Consider the following 13437-nt stretch of genomic DNA (forward strand, 5'->3'; position numbering starts at 1 on the left):
CTACAAAGGTACCACGAAATGTTCCTGTCAGGACAACTGACTTTTTTTAAGTAACGAAAACGCTTATTCACTGCCAAACGTGAACTACTTTAGATGTGTAATGGCTGCAGTATAGGATACTGACCTTAGGTTTAGGGTTTCGGTGTTGGGAGAGGATTATTCATTGTTTTATTAACAATAATATGAGAACCAATCAAAGTGCAGTGTCCTGAAAGGAACATTTGGTGGTACCTTTGTAAGGACAGCGCTGTGTCTCATGCTGGCACTGTGCTTTATGGAGGGTTTTCATGTGACGTCACGGTGAAAAAGCGCTGCATATGAATGTATGCCAATGGCGGATTATTATTATTTTTAGTTTTAACAGGTTTAATTGTACAGCCGATTTTTTCATTAAAAATATACGTTAAAAGGAAGCACACTTCATCGTGAACAGAATTAAAGGCACTGCATTGTGAATGACATAAGCGCGGCGGTACATTAATAAATAATAATAATAATAATAATAATAATAATAATAATAATAATAATAATAATAATAATAATAATAATGCAGCGTTCGAGCCGATGAACCTACTGACAGAATAAAACAAAGACAAAGAGAGACAGGCTTGTGAGAAGAAGTCAACAATGGAGAAAACCTTTTTATTCTCCTACGCGGGAGCCACATACACACAGCTTCCGTCTCCCCTTGCCCTATAATACATAACCTTGTTATTCCACTAGATGGCAGCATAAGACCACAAGTAGCTAGGGGACTCACTATTCCGTATACCGTATTTATTCAGCTCTCCACCCATACGAAAAGTCCAGCAACATTTACAATTATGTAGATCTGGTGCAACCAAAAGTGTTTTCTATTCAGAAAAGGTCTCTAGTTCACATTCACATCTCACCCACCTTTTATTGAGTTAAATAAATCATTAGATTTTTCAGAACATGCCAATATGTATGCTCCATTACTCTTGCATTTTAAACACATTTTATTCAATGAGTTGTCATATATTTAAGAAAATGTAATTATTTGTTATACTTTTTGAGCAGATGCGAAAGTATTTAAAATTGTTTTACATATTATATTCATATTACTAAGTTATTAGTATGTATTTATCGTTTAATGTAACGACGAGTGTCTTCCACAAGGGGAGTTATTTTTAAATGACTCTATATACTCCTACCGGAAGTTGCTTCTTCTTGCACGCTTCACACAGCCAGACAGAGCGAAAAAAACAAACAGTAAGTTAAGTGACGAGCTTTTAAATTATTTCACATGATTGCTGCTGTGGTCATTTTACACAATGATACTATAATATTAAATTTTTAGTACTTACAAGTCGTAAGTTTTGGAATGCAAAACTGCAATACTACAAGTTAAAAAAAAAAAAAACAAATACAGGGTGAGGTGCTACAATAAACCAGAATCTAAACCCGGGTGACATACGCGGTTCCACTGGGCACTTCTTCACAAGGAAGTAAATACTTTTGATTATTGTAACGTTTTTATTTTATACATAATATATTGCATTTAAAATATACACAAAGTTACAAACGGGCGCATGGATAATTTAAGGAATAATAAAACTGGGCTATTGACCACTTTGACTGGCGTCCCTGGAAATTGCTCGGCCGGGGAAAAGTTGACATCATTTACTGCCCAACAATTCAGTTTTAAAGAAGTGCTTGTTGGGAAGTCAACGAAGATTACAGTACTGAAATAGCATTATTTATTATCATAAAAACAGGGTTTTTGTATAATGTCACTTTTTGGGTTTCATCTAGATAGACAAGTAAGGCATTTCACGTTTAATCCCTTCTGTAATCGCACTTTTAAAATATCCTTTTCTCATTCTTTAACTGAAAATATACAAACCGCGGTTTTATCATTGTAATTACTATTTTAATACATAGTACAATATGTTAATATAAAGTACATGTTTATATATGGTAAAACTTCACAATTACTGAGGTGAACTTTTGAAATTTGTTATAATTTATTTTGGTATGTCTTTGAAAACAATAGCACATTCCCAGTAAGACAAACGTCGTTCCTGTGGGAAGAAATTAAATAGCACAAGTTTGATATCCTCCCACATTTATTACGTATCGGGAAGAAATTATTTGGTTTTGGAAAGGTAAATTAGTGTGTCTAATATGTTTTACTCCATTACAAGTGTAATAGATAATATATGTTTACAGCAACAAGTGACTTTGCCAAAGATGGCATTTGGAAGTAACCACATTGTAGATAGAATGTATTTAATAACTTCATATTTATTTTAAAAGAGTATGTGGAGGTGCCTGTTCGTCCAGCTGTTTGCCTGTCGTGCTGACATTTTTGCATACACTACTGGTTAAAAGTTTTAGAACACCCCCATTTTTCCAGTTTTTATTGATATTTAAGCAGATCAAGTCTTAACCAAGAATAACCTGAAATGGTACAAAGGCAAGCGTTAAACTGCCAGAGGTTAAAAAAAAAGTTTGGGTTACCAAAAACTGAAAAATAATGTACATTTCAGAGTTATACAAAAAGGCCTTTTTCAGGGAACAAGTAATGGGTTAACAACTTACAGCTGTTCTGCAGCAATGGAAGTAAATTAAGCCTTGAAAGTTGATGCTAACAATTCCTACAGGTGTCCCAACTTTTTCTGATTACTTACAAACCCTCTGTCTGTATAAAAGCAGTGTTGGAACAGACTGTGTAACTACACCCTCTTAAGCATTATTTGGACAGTATTGTACTGCAGGAAGTAGTATATTGCTATCATAATGTGAGAAAAAGGCAATTAACAAAGGAAGACAGACAGACCATTATAACCCTTAAAAGTGTAGGTCTTTCCTTTAGAGAAATTTCAAAGAAAGCCAATGTGCCAGTGAGTACAGTTTCCTACACCATCAAAAGACACTTGGAAACTGGAGGAAACTCTGACAGGAAGAGGTCTGGCGGACCCAAAGCCACAACAGAATCAGAAGACAAGTTTCTGAGAGTCAACAGCTTGCCTGATAGGAGGCTCACAGGACAACAGCTTCAAGCACAGATTAACACTGGTCGAAATAAGCAAGTCTCAGTTTCAACTGTGAAGAGAAGACATCGAGCTGCAGGTTTGACAGGTGGAGTGGCAGTAAGAAAGCCATTGCTAAGATGGCAAAATAAGAAAAAAGAGGCTTGCCTGGGCCAAGAAGCACCGCCAGTGGACTACTGAAGACTGGAAGAAGGTCTTATGGACCGATTAATCAAAATTTGAAATCTCCGGTTCATTACGCAGGGTTTTTGTACACCGTCGAGTAGGCTAAAGGATGGTTCCTCGGTGTGTGACACCAACTGTAAAACATGGAGGAGGAAGCTGATGGTCTGGGGCTCTTTTGCTGGATCCAGAGTCGGAGACTTGCACAGAGTGGCACCCTGAACCAAAACGGCTACCACAGCATTTTGCAGCGCCATGCAATACCCTCTGGTATACACCTAGTTGGTCAGGGATTTATCCTACAGCAAGATAATGACCCAAAACATACCTTCAGGCTATGGCAGAACTACCTTAGAAGAAAAGAACAAGACGGTAGGCTTCAAATCATGGAATGGCCAGCACAGTCTCCAGACTTAAACCCCATCAAGCTGGTTTGGGATGAACTGGACAGAAGGGTGAAAGCAAAGCAACCTACAAGTGCAACACATTTGTGGGAACCTCTGCAACAGTGTTGGGAAGAACTTTCCGAACAACATTGATTTCCATTGTAGAAAGAATGCCACGAGTGTGTTCAGCTGTTATATTTGCAAAAGGCGGCTACTTTGATGAGTCAAAAATTTAGATTAAATTTTGTTAAACAAAACGATTCCATGATTTCTTTTTTATCTCCAGTTGTTTATGTGTTCTATGCTTTAATTCCAGAGTACATTGAGACATTAAACTGCGTAAATTTCAATAAAAACTGGAAAAATGGAGATGCTCTAAAACTTTTGACCGGTAGTGTACATCTGTAGAATTGCATGTTGTGATTAAACATTTCTTTCTTATTCTGTACTATTGTGCACAAACTACTGATACATGGCATGGTCATCATGTTTTCATAATACTGATAGTTTTAATTTTATATTAACAGCTGCAGACTATATTACTGAGGATGTACAGGAATACTGTATGATAAAAGCAACACGCTAGGCAAAAACTGAAAAACAGAAAATAAATCAAATGAGTGTCTAACAAAAACAAAACTCCAATAGAAAACTTATTCTTACCCCCCAATAAAGCCTGCACTGGTACACCTCCAGATAAAAGGCAACACAGTTTAAATACATATTATAATTAGCAGATTCGGAGAAAATGAAATTTAAACAGCTGAGAAATATAGTATAAGATAATTCATATGTTTTTGTTGCAACCTGATAAGATGACTATGATTATTCAAGAAAGAGGTGTGTTATGAAGCCAGAAAGTCTGTTCCATCTGATATGTATTTGCCCTAGATTTGGTGTGTTTTGAGCAGGGATTTGAGTGAAGAAATTCATGCATGCGCAGTATTGACGATGTCGACCAATTTTCTGTGTCACTGACTGTACTGGTGATGTACACCATAGCGGTTGCCCTTTTGTTCTGTATGGATTAGTATCACCATAAATGCAAGTTTTATGTACCAAAATTATATTAAATATATATAGTATATATATATATATATATAGACATATAGGTTCATAGTAACATTGTATAACACACCACATATGTGTAACACTATACATATATATATATATATATATATATATATATATATATATATATATATATATATATATATATATAATAGTGTATGTGTGTGTTATACCTGTTAATGAACCTAGTTAGACATTGGGTAGAAGTACAAAAAAAGAGTAGTTTTTGCTACTGTTGTCACTGCCCTGCATGTCTATAGAAATTATCCTAATTTCCTACATGTGTTTCTCTTCTAATACCTGAACATTTTCTTCACAGGTTAGCCCTAGACAGCTGGAATGGGGATCCATGGATTAACAAGTTACGTTAGAAACAACTGTAATTTTTTTATTGACACAAAGTTAAAAAATACCAACATTATTATTGATGGTAACAGCCTGTACTACCATCTTTATTTTAATTCAGGCTTTGACATCCGGCACGGAGGAGATTATGACTTGTTTGCAGATCTTGTACGTTCATTTTTCAAACAGCTCTTTCTCTGCCACATAAATCCCTATGTTGTGTTAGATGGAGGAGACGATTACACGGACAAGAAGTTTGAAACACTTAAGCTGCGTGCCAAAGACAAAATTAGAGTGGCACATTGCATTGCAGGAGGTTCTAATGGCAGTGTGTTGCCACTGCTAACCAGAGATGTTTTCAAAACCGTCCTTTTTCAGCTCAAAGTACCCTTTGTCCAATGCTTTGCAGAGGCAGACTGGGAGGTAGCCTCACTGGCAAACCAGTGGAATTGCCCTGTTTTGGCAAACGATAGTGACTTCTGTGTCTTTGATTTGAAGGGTGGTTATTACCCCCTCAATGATTTTAACTGGAGGTGTACAAGCAAGTGCAAAGACAGTTCTGAATTCTATATTCCGGCACTATGTTTTTCTATAGACAAGTTCTGTGCACATTTTAGTCATATGAACAAGGCACTCCTTCCTCTTTTTGCAGTAATGAGTGGCAATGATTATGTTACTCTACCTGCGATGGAGAACTTTTTTTCCCAAGTGATTGTTCGCTCAGGGGATGTTCGCAATGCCAAGAAGAATAACCGCATTCACGGCCTCCTCACCTGGCTGTCTAAGTTTGAAGAACCAGGAGAGGCTATAGAAAAAGTGCTAGGGTACCTTGTGGACGGTAACAAGGATAGAGTTCAGAAATGTCTGTGCCTGGCTATGGAGGAGTATAAACTGTCTGAAAGCCACCTTGCAGGGTTCTTCACTAAAGGAACACCTTTGTCTAAAGTTCCCGTGGTAATGGACATGCTACCAGATTGGGTTGTGGTTGCTTTAGGGAAAGGGAAGCTTGGCCCATATGTCATTAATGTACTGGTTTTGCAAAGAGTATTCTTAGTTGCACAGGTGGAGGACACTCGACTTCCTTCTAGCCACATGTGTGCTTTGCCAATTCGTCAGGTTATGTATGGATTGCTTTTAAATGGCAGAAATCCTAGTAAGGTAGGGAAAGGTGCCCAAGGGAAGAATACAGTCCCACTGGTGGAAGAATATTACAGACATGATCTGACCCTTGCAAAGAGTCAGGTTAAAGCTGTGGTGACAGGCTCTTCAGAAAGCCTTTCACTGGAGGCAATTGCAGAGGTACAGTAACCCCTTTTTATTAAGATGCATTTTGTGAAATTTGGTATTCTAAAACCTAGCCAAACATAATTATGAAATTAATTGTCAGATGCACTACATACTGCATTATTAAACATGAAGAGACTTCCTTTTAGCACCTCAGCAATACTATGCAAATACTTTTTTCTGCAGATCTTTATTTAGAAATGTTTACACATATTAAATTAAAATGTGTTATAGTATCCATTCTTTTAGATGTACATGTAATTATCTTATATATATTTTTTTCAATCCAGGTTTCATTACCAGTCCGTCTTAAAATACTTTTGGAGACCCTGGGAGTAAAACCCTGCATTGTTGACGCAGTTTCTTCCCACCTGATTTTACCAGTGGCTGTCACCTGTTACTGGTTGACTCATTCAGCGCCAAAACCGAATCTGATGCAGCTTCAGGCCCTTTTGATGGGAATTGTGTATGGAGAGCTACGCAGATTAGAGTGTGATGCAGGTAGATTCTTTCAAATCATTTACTACAAGTTGCAAACATGTTGGAGCACATGAAGGGTGGATGCTTGGCAGCGAAGGTGGCAGTTTATCCCCAGGCAGGAAGACGACACAAGTAGTAGCAGTGTCAGCTTTTCTACATCCCCCAACTGCTATGACTTCTCAAATTGGCATGTTTTAAGACTGTCCATGCCAGTTCTGTGGTGAATTTGGGTCATGATCTACTGTCTACTAAGTGCGAGTTGAGATACCACAGTCATTTCACTCACTGCAGTATTAAAACTAACAACAAATTATTGAATATTAAAAGTTTTATAGACTATTGCTACCACTAAAGAGTGTTTAATAAAAGGGGATATTTGCATTGAGCGGGACTGAGAGAAACCAACCAAGAAGTGTTTAGATATATATATAATATATATATATATATATATATATATATATCTATTAATAATCATTTCTTTCTTTTTTCCTGGCATTCTTGACCTACAGCTGATGTTAAAATAACATGTGACAGGCTATGGAGACTGAGAGTCAGACAGACAGACAGACAGACAGACATGGACATTAATCTTGCCCACATATTTTGCCAGTGGCAGACTTGCATTCACACAAGCCTATACCTTAATCAGGTGCTTTGCACTCCGCTCCAACAGCCGGATATATCATGGTAAGACAGCTGTATTTACCATTCATTGGACTTTAAGTCAACTTTGTTATTACTTTTGTCACTAGTCTCTTAATTAGTTATTTGTACTTTCTTTTTAACCCTACAGTGGGAAATACAAAAAAAATACAGGTAACAATAGCTGGATTTGAGTCTAGCAAATGGTCTACAGTTCAGCCTCATTGATTCAGTGCGTTTTCTGAATCCTTGCATTAGAAACAGCCATGCAATTTCATAGTCTATTTTCCTGTTTTTGTTTGCAAGCAACCCTTTCTATTTTACCAACTAATATTGCCAAGAAATGTGCCTTGTGAGCTCTGTATCTTCTTTCTGCAGGCTTTACAGTGGAACCTTTGTACACCAAGTCTTTAGAAAGTTGAAAGAAGACCGATCTCCTGATTTCCTGTTGTCTGGATGTGCAGTGGCCTGCAGACTCTTCAAAGACATTCTCAGTGCTGTATTGTCAGAGGTACCTGCAGATTTTTTCCGGACCAGGATAAAAAAGGCCAGAAAGTCTACAAAACAACAGAAGAATGGCCGTTCAAAAGAGGGCAGGGGTGACACGGAGGAGCCACTCTCCTGGCAAAACATAAATAACAGGTTTTCACTCTTAACTCATGATGAATAACTGCAGATTTCAAGTGCAGTTCCTTTGCAATGTGTACTTTTTAAAAGCTCACTTACAGCCAAATGTTCAATCAAATGCACCTTTCATTGTATAATTAAACTAATTGGAAATATTTCAGTGTTACTGTAACAAATAAAAAGTGATAGTATGCATTTGGTATAGACTTCTAATAACATGAATTACTGACGATGCATTTTTTTTTTTTGCTGGTCCCTTGAAATTCATATTAACAATTAACTCTGTGTGTGTATAGAACACACACGCAAACTGTTCAGTTTTTACGCAATCTAGAAATCTTAAATATCTGTGCCATTTTTAATACTGCAGCAATACTTTTTTAACTGACAATTTTACTCTATTGGTGCTAAAAAATACTTTATTACAAGGAAGTCTCCTTTGTACTTCTGTTAAAAATAAATGTACATAAATATTATTTTTGCAAAATCATGAAACCCAAATTTGCATATTGATTGACAGTTCTTGCAATCAAACTGCATAAATTATACATTCATATTGGGACAGATTTATTAAGGTATTTATCCAAACTTATTTGCAACCTTGTTTGGAAAATAATGTGCAAGGTTCTAAACCTAGAATGAAATAAGTGGAGATCACCTTTGAATTCTGTGCTTCTATTTTGTTAAATTTTTTTTCTTTTCCTTTCACCAAAAAAAATGGCACTTCAGGAGTAAAGACAGTTTAAATCAGGTTGTTGGTTGAAATTATGTAATTATTAGAGTTATTAGATCGTGTTAATTGTATGATTTTATACATTTTGTGTTGATCCATGTGAACATTTGTTTATCCTTTAAAAAAAAAAAAAAAAAACCCTGTGTAATAATTTATTTTGTTTTGTCAGATGCTGCAACCGTCTTTTCAAATTATTGCATTCTTGTTTAATAAAAGACTGCTATAGTAAACTACATGCAAAATGTTTACTTCCGAGTCAGGAAACAAACTATACAAGGTAACCTATGTGCAAAAGGACAGAGTCCAGCAGTTGGTCACATTGACTTTTAGCAAGTGAATCAGACTTTGCCAAATGGTCAGAGACTCGGTACGGTTCTTTTCCCAAGTGGACTCTGTTGTTCACACTTCACAGTGTGGACCACACCCTAAAATGGATCCAGTGTGAACACACATTTAATCTCTATATAAAAAAAAGATACTAAAATGCAGCGATATAATAGTCTAGATACGTGCAGTAGGAATAACAGCGTTCTCAAATCTGGACCAGCTGTCTCAATAGCACAGGTCTGCCAGAAATGTTGGTTTAACAGTATATAGAGTTTCTATTCCACTACTCCCCTGACTCAGTAACACAACTTCTTCAAATTATGAATTTATAGTTCAGTGCAATAAATTAAGATGAAAAGGTTTATACAAAATTTAAAATAGATTATTTTTAAACAGTGTTGTCAGAGTAATGGTATCTGCACAAAAAAAAAAAAAAAAAAACAAGATCAGCACTCTGAAAGTCTTGGTTTTCCCTTTTAAAAGGGGGTGGTGGTGGGGGTGTTAAGGGCTGGTTCACACTTGAATATATAACACTTTTTTTTTTTTTTTTTTTTTTTTTTTTTTTTTTTTTTTTTTTTTTTTTTTTTTACTGGTAACAAAACAAAACCACAACAAAGTCAGATACATGAACAAGAACATCACCCATAAACCAATTATTTAATAGTTTCCGTACAAGAAGGGGTAGTATTTAATTTGCAATAAATGTATACTGAATAACTGAACCTAGTATACAGTATGTACAGACTGAGCACTTAAACATGCAGAATGGAACTGTGTACATAGCTTCATTCAACACCAAATCATACACAGTCATACTTATTCAGTACACTGTATAAAACACAAACATACCATATTCATATTTTTTTTTAGAAAAGGCTTAATCACAAAAAAGGACATGATTCACCAGTGGTCACCTCCTCCAAAATTTGTATACAAAATGGTAGCACAAAGTACTTCAACAGTTCATTTTCTAGTATATAATCAAATAAATTAAATATTGTGGCTACAATATAGTTAGTTTTTTACTCAAAATAGGAGCAAATGGAATGGCTAAAAAGTCACAAACCATACTGTGCCTTTAAAATCTACCACCAAAATGTTTTAAGGATAAAAAAAAACCCCACCTTTAAATAAATAAAATAAAAAATTATGACTTTTCTGAAAGATGATAGGTTTTAGACCTAAAGCAGCAACCCAAATCTTCAAGGGAAAAATGTGTTGCCATTACAGTAGCCGTTGTGGAGCCAGTGCCTTCCCTGTAGATTTATGGTTAGGAAAATATTAAAACAAAAATCCTAATAAAAAAAAAAATTGCAAATATACGTTTGCTGTCAATTTCACCAGGTTGTCTCCAGTTCTTCAGATTTCGCCTATTCCATTACTGGAGATGCAATATGCATCATACTTCGTGAAAAGGTGTTTCATGCTTTGGGTTTCGATCACTCATTCTTTCTATCATCTTTATAGTCTCGGAGACAATGCACACTGAAGATGTTAGTCCAATCAGAAAAAGTAAATCTGAAAGCAGAAAAAAAGAAGTTACTTGCTGAAAGAGCTAAATATTTTTATAGTCTATAGTAGAGCTGGTGGGACCAAGCCAGGGCACTCAGTTTGATCCTGTAGGATTGTATCTAGTTAGCTGTGTCCTTTAAGAACTACTTGTGGCAATGGCTGTAGTTCATATAACCATAACCTTATTGATGAAAAATCTAACTAGAACATTAGATTAAATGCTACTAAAACACAAGGCATATTGAAACAAAAGGTATGCAGTTATGTATTACAAACCAATTTTAAATGTCCCTATACTAATGTTTCTGTACTAACAGAGACTGTTTTACAGTGCTGAATACTATAAAATCACACATTAAAATGTCACAAAATTAGATTTTTTTTTTTTTTTTTAATGCGTAAAGGAGTGATATAAACATGAATTGAGTAACAACTTCCACTGTTTTTCCAGAGTTTATTGGCTATACCCAGATGTGTGTTTTAAATCTGTTAAAAACAGAAAATCTGAATTCTTAAACATATGCAGGTAAATTACATTCTAAAAGATTAGATACTCTTGGATCCCCTTACTATTCCTGGTTATCTGGGATACAGCTAAAATATACCCTTTTCACCCTTCCACACCCGAAGCAAGCTGAGCCCTCACAGTATGGCTAGTTTCACACTTGTCATTTTATCGAGCTGAGCCGAGCGGGAACCGTGAAACTCTGGCCTCGCAAGATATCTGGTACTGGCTCGATGTTGAGGTTGGGGACGGGGTTAACTCATACTGTCTGAAACGATAAAGTCTAATAAAAGATTTCACAGGAATTGAGAAGTACGGGACTAAACCACAGCACGAAACAGTGTTGTGAAAATTTAAAAAAATAAATAAATAAATAAAAATAGGATTACAAAAAAACTAAAAGATCATAACAATAAAAGCAGGTCAGACCGCAAAAAAAGTAAACATTATGATTTAATAAACGCAGTTCTTGGTCACAGCCCTGCAACGACCGGCACCGATATGTTGAATTCGGCGACTTGTCTTCTGGAATCGATGTGCAGTCCCACATGGAATGAAGCTGAGTTTACATATTACAACATTCTTTAAGCTTTGCCACTTTATTTATTTATTTATTTATTTTTTATATATAAATATTTCTCCTTTAAAAATTGTTTAATGCTGACAGGTATCATTAAAAAAAAAAAAAAAAAAAACAAACAAAAAAAACCCTTTACTGTGTGTTAACTGCAAGATCTACTGCTGTTTGTATTCCATATATTTTTTCTAATAAAAGTGAAAAACAAAATAGTGATCAGTAATTGCACTTGTTATTTTGTGGTTCCTTTATAAACCAGTCCTTAACAGAAAAAAAATAAAGATACATATAAATGGAAATGTGTAAAGTATCTGAAAATCACATTCAATATGGTCATTTACAAAAAATACTGTATATTAACATTGCATGCATAAAAACAAGTTATAAAGAAATATCTTTAAATGTTACGTTTAGATGTTTTTAAAAGGCCACTTCAGATCTTTAAGTCTTTACTGACATTTTTCAAATACTATCTGTAACGTCTTAAAGTTGTTATTAGTAGTCGTAGTTAATCTAACTAACAATAAAATTATTTGGTTTATATTTGCATTCAGCAGCATGTGAAAAACAAATACAAAACAATTTTTTTATTTTTTCACAACGCTGTTTTGCACTGCGCAGTGCTTAATTTGTGCCAGGGCAGGGCCTTGGAACCTCTGGGCATCTAGAGTCATATTCCCGGTATGTCTAGTTAAAAATCTCATAAAATGCTTCCTTTTTAAATTCTCAACACAGTTGTATGAAGTGCATGTAAGAACTTGCAGACGCTAAAGAGAGACAGTCCACTGCTTCATTCGTAGCCTACTTTAAATAAAAATTACTTTAGTGCCTTTAAGTAAGATGACACTGGCTGCAACTCTCGTTTTATACACAAATAAGTTTACTTGATTTGAAAAACATCATCTTACACTACTTGGTTTGATTAAATGAGTAGTACACAACAAAACATGAAAGCTGGATATTAATTTCAACAAAGAACAACAACTTTAATGAACAAAAAAAAAATGTACCCTACTTCAATAGGATAATTAGCCTGCTATATTATATTAAACCAAAACAATAAAAAAAAATAACAATCCGATTCTCTGTTGCCTTTTTCAATGAATATAATTTAACTAATAGAGAATAAAAACATACTAAGATAACAACTACCTAGCCTAAGTTTAATTAATCGTTTTTGTAACCTGCCAGTAGCTTCTGTTGCATACACATTGCTGATTATAATGCAAACTGGAAACCAATGTTCGTGTTGGGATGCGTATTTCTTTTTTTTTTTTTTTTTTTTTTAATATATCAGTGTCATCCTTCTGGAGTCCTCTGAATGTCTTTTAATTTGATTTTTTTAAACCATTTAAAATGCAAAACCATAACACTGGGTCACTGAATTTGACACCATGTTCCACAGTGCAGATTGTACTTTGAACAGTACTGCGAACACCCGAGCCACGCTGGCTGGGCTCGGCTCGGGTGCACAAGTGTGAAAAGGCTAATATTGAACAGTTCAAGAGACATTTAAAAAGATGACGATTTTCAATCTTAAAAGGGGAAAATCTTAAAAGGGAAAAATATGGCACTGGATTCTAAAAACTAGATCTTACCAAACATGCTGAGGCTCTCAGTCTGGAAAACTCTTTGCAATGGTGGAAAGTAAATGACAAGCAGCTGTCCCATTAGAGATCCAAGTACCGCATAACAAAACATTTTGTTACTGCACAGGCCCATCTCAAAAATATATCTTGTCTGCAGAAGGAAAGATATTGTACATTCAA

General features: G+C 35.3%; 2 protein-coding genes across 4 annotated transcripts in view; one reads left to right on the forward strand and one right to left on the reverse strand.

Moving 5' to 3' along the window:
* The first annotated feature begins 1176 nt into the window (after positions 1–1176).
* On the forward strand, positions 1177–9633 carry LOC121314640 (protein asteroid homolog 1-like). 2 transcript variants are annotated; one of them, XM_041248091.1, is made up of 5 exons: positions 1177–1233; positions 4956–6280; positions 6556–6766; positions 7255–7432; positions 7766–9633. In XM_041248091.1, the coding sequence occupies exons 2-5, from the start codon at positions 4976–4978 to the stop codon at positions 8055–8057; spliced, it is 1986 nt and encodes a 661-aa protein (XP_041104025.1). In that variant the 5' UTR covers positions 1177–1233; positions 4956–4975; the 3' UTR covers positions 8058–9633. The 2 variants fall into 2 exon arrangements, with proteins under 2 accessions (XP_041104025.1, XP_041104026.1); XM_041248092.1 differs by lacking the exon at positions 7255–7432 and having other exon boundaries at positions 7766–7907.
* Positions 9634–9647: 14 nt separating this feature from the next.
* atp2c1 (ATPase secretory pathway Ca2+ transporting 1) overlaps positions 9648–13437 on the reverse strand; it is an 82282-nt gene continuing 78492 nt past the window's right edge. For both annotated transcript variants that reach the window (XM_041248093.1, XM_041248094.1), the window contains 2 exons: positions 13267–13408; positions 9648–10592 (listed from right to left, as the gene is read on the reverse strand). In XM_041248093.1, the coding sequence (XP_041104027.1) occupies positions 10474–10592; positions 13267–13408 (261 nt within the window). In that variant the 3' untranslated portion in view covers positions 9648–10473. The remainder of the gene's footprint in view (positions 10593–13266; positions 13409–13437) is intronic.

Source organism: Polyodon spathula, chromosome 4 (assembly GCF_017654505.1).
Source record: "Polyodon spathula isolate WHYD16114869_AA chromosome 4, ASM1765450v1, whole genome shotgun sequence".
NCBI classification, from domain to species: domain Eukaryota; kingdom Metazoa; phylum Chordata; class Actinopteri; order Acipenseriformes; family Polyodontidae; genus Polyodon; species Polyodon spathula.

Excerpts from the sequence above, each read along its gene's own strand:
- LOC121314640 (XM_041248091.1), top strand. The coding sequence starts at position 4,976 with ATGGGGATCCATGGATTAACAAGTTACGTTAGAAACAACTGTAATTTT. Across the intron at positions 6,281-6,555 it reads CACTGGAGGCAATTGCAGAG|GTTTCATTACCAGTCCGTCT; the intron begins GTACAGTAACCC and ends TTTTCAATCCAG. Across the intron at positions 6,767-7,254 it reads CAGATTAGAGTGTGATGCAG|CTGATGTTAAAATAACATGT; the intron begins GTAGATTCTTTC and ends CTTGACCTACAG.